The sequence below is a fragment of the Rutidosis leptorrhynchoides genome, chromosome 5 (assembly GCF_046630445.1).
Source record: "Rutidosis leptorrhynchoides isolate AG116_Rl617_1_P2 chromosome 5, CSIRO_AGI_Rlap_v1, whole genome shotgun sequence".
In the NCBI taxonomy this organism is placed as follows: domain Eukaryota; kingdom Viridiplantae; phylum Streptophyta; class Magnoliopsida; order Asterales; family Asteraceae; genus Rutidosis; species Rutidosis leptorrhynchoides.
In genome coordinates, this window is record NC_092337.1 from 395275925 (window position 1) to 395278704 (window position 2780).

At 31.6% G+C, this 2780-nt stretch overlaps 1 protein-coding gene across 1 annotated transcript; it reads right to left on the minus strand.

The window, feature by feature from the left end:
• Nucleotides 1-418: 418 nt before the first annotated feature.
• On the minus strand, nucleotides 419-1317 carry LOC139849854 (putative GEM-like protein 8). The gene is made up of 2 exons (XM_071839472.1): nucleotides 1176-1317; nucleotides 419-1088 (listed from the first exon to the last, which is right to left on the minus strand). The coding sequence occupies exons 1-2, from the start codon at nucleotides 1315-1317 to the stop codon at nucleotides 628-630; spliced, it is 603 nt and encodes a 200-aa protein (XP_071695573.1). The 3' UTR covers nucleotides 419-627.
• Between the last annotated feature and the right edge of the window lie 1463 nt (nucleotides 1318-2780).

Genomic DNA, 2780 nt, shown 5'->3' on the forward strand with positions numbered 1-2780 from the left:
TGCCATGAGATGAATGATGGGCTAGCATAATAAGCATGACATACATTATATATGCGATATGTTTACACTTTCTTAACTTCAAACATTACTACAAAAATTTATGCATTTCCTTTATCTCTATATACATGTTGCAGTATTATGTTTTTAACCTGGTTCAATTAAAAAAATTCTTCTAGCAAAGCCCATATATTTCCATTCCAATACACTGGCTGATATAAATCTGGATCATAAACTATTCATATTGTTGATGAGTGCAAGTAAATCAATAAGCTGGAGCAACTTGTGGATTAAAAAAAAAAAAAAAAAAAACCTAATTTTATGATTTTAAATTTAACCACAGTTAAACTATATTTGTAAACTGATACTCTTGAATTTAAACAGAAATGCCAAAAAAAAAAAAGGTCTTGAATATCATATATCAATCAATCAATATATACGTCTATCTATTCTCCTCATGTAACTTGTTCTATCAAAATGTGATCCGACATTAGAAATTGCACTAATTTACGTATCAATCATTAACAACTTAAGTAGTCCATATGAAATGATCTCCATACAACATAATGTTGTCACTTGTCTAGTACCTATATTTACATATCAATTGGGACTAATAACTGATCTATATTATCAGTTGCTCAAGCAGTTGTGACTAATTGTCTGACGTAGATATCTTAAAGTTTTCTTATAGTTCGAAAATCCCAGAAACCAGAAGCTGAAATCGTCCACTGTAACAACCTCAACGTATTTGTTCGATGTCTTCTTCATGTTCAAGCTTTCTCTTACACATTTTATCTTTCGTAACGGAATCGATACTTTATACTGAAACTTTAACATCTTCCCTGTTGCAGAATACGTTTTCAGGGACTTATCGCTACAAAAACCAACTCTTTCACTGGACACGAATAGGCTTCCTGCAATCGCACCAGCTGTCGTGTATATGTGACATCGTGTAGCGTGCAGCAACTTCTCATTATCCTTAGTACTAAAACGTTTACTGAAGATTGTAACTTCGCGTCGAACTGGAAAAAATTTGGCACCGAAACTTAACTTGTTCTTCATGATTTCAATTAGCTTGGGTCCTAAGTTCGCTGCAAATATAAAAGAAGAAGTTTGTTAGATTGAGGCAAAGAGCTGTAATTTTTATGGTGACAGTATCAGAATGAGCATTTAATTACCATGATTTTTAATCGATACAGCAAAACTGTCTTTTCTATCTACACCATTGTTTTTTGAAGAACTAGAAAGAGTTAAAAGGGGCTGATAAGGTTTAGACAGAAGTAGTCCCCGTGCTGATACGACTGGGAATCTGCTATCCATAATTTGGCGTTTGATTAATGTGATTTTCGTTGTGGTTAATGCTGAAGTTGCTGAGAAATGTGTTATGGATCATGGTATTTATAAGCTCATAAAGATGGCAAAAACTATAAACTTTACACTTTATGAGTCAGACATATGTCATACATAGATTCATCCCTCATTTTAGAAAAATGGTATTCGCTACTTTTTCTTGTCGACTTTGATAAGATCATGCTGACTATTACTTTTATGGATATCAGTTAGTTGTTAATACAAAAAAGATGACAACATGTCACATGCAAATGACATCAGTGCAAAGAAAGTAAGCTGAATGGTGAGAAGATGATGGCCTTTACATTCCCTAATCGATCAGATTCACGTGTAAAGTTGTCAACTTTAGCTTTCTTATCCAGTAATTAAGCTTAATTCATGATTTTAGAACATAGGATCTTTTTGATCTATTCGTCTCCCTTTGCAGCACCCAAAATAGACCATGACTATTCTTGAATGTGATTACAAATGTTTCAAATCACCTAAAAATATAATCAACTTTAAGAGTATTAATGGAAATTTCCAACTGTTCATGAATGTGATTACAATTGATTCACTCATGATAAGTCATCTAATTATCATCACAACTATATAGTTTGAATGTGGTTACATTTAATTCACTAATTTTGACTTGGTAGCACAAATGCACAATTCAAATGGTTGTTGTATCAACTTTTTCATGGCTACTTTGGTCTTTTCAGTAACGTTTGCATATCTACTTTTTATTGTCATGTTGAGTATACCTTTCATAGATATCTATAAGGTAGTGATGCAAACAACATGCAATTAAAAAGCATGTTATGCTCAACATGGTAACATGTAACATGCAAATTGCATCAGCATAGCTAAACAAATAGACATATAAAAGTAGTGGGATGCCCTTTATTACTCTTGATCAAATTGAAGTGTACAGTGGATAAAAATAACCTTCTTATCATATAAGTTTCAATTTCTGATTAAAAACATCAAATGATTTTGGATGCTTAAGTTATTCTTCAATTGTAGTACCCAAAGTGTACCAAATATGCCATGAGATGAATGAATCAGCATATATAGCATGACATAGATATTTTATTCAACAATTTCTTTTTCTTATCTTCAAAATAATAATTATAATGCACCATTCATAAGTCATTTATTGTAATCAGGAATTCAGGAGTATAATATAAAGTGGAGGGAAGGTAGCTTTTTTCGATATTGCGTCGAATTTTTTTTTTAAAAATAGTATTTTTTTTATGTTTTTTTGCAAAGATAGAAATATGAAAAAATTTGTTACAAAAATAGTAAAACCGGAGTTTGAAACTCCGGTTTTGATGAACCCGAGATTTCGAACTTCGGTTTGTGTATTTTTTCCCATGTGTACTGGAAACCGGAGTTTCAAACTCCGGATTTACTTTTTTATCTTTTTTTTTAATGATATGAAACAATTCTAT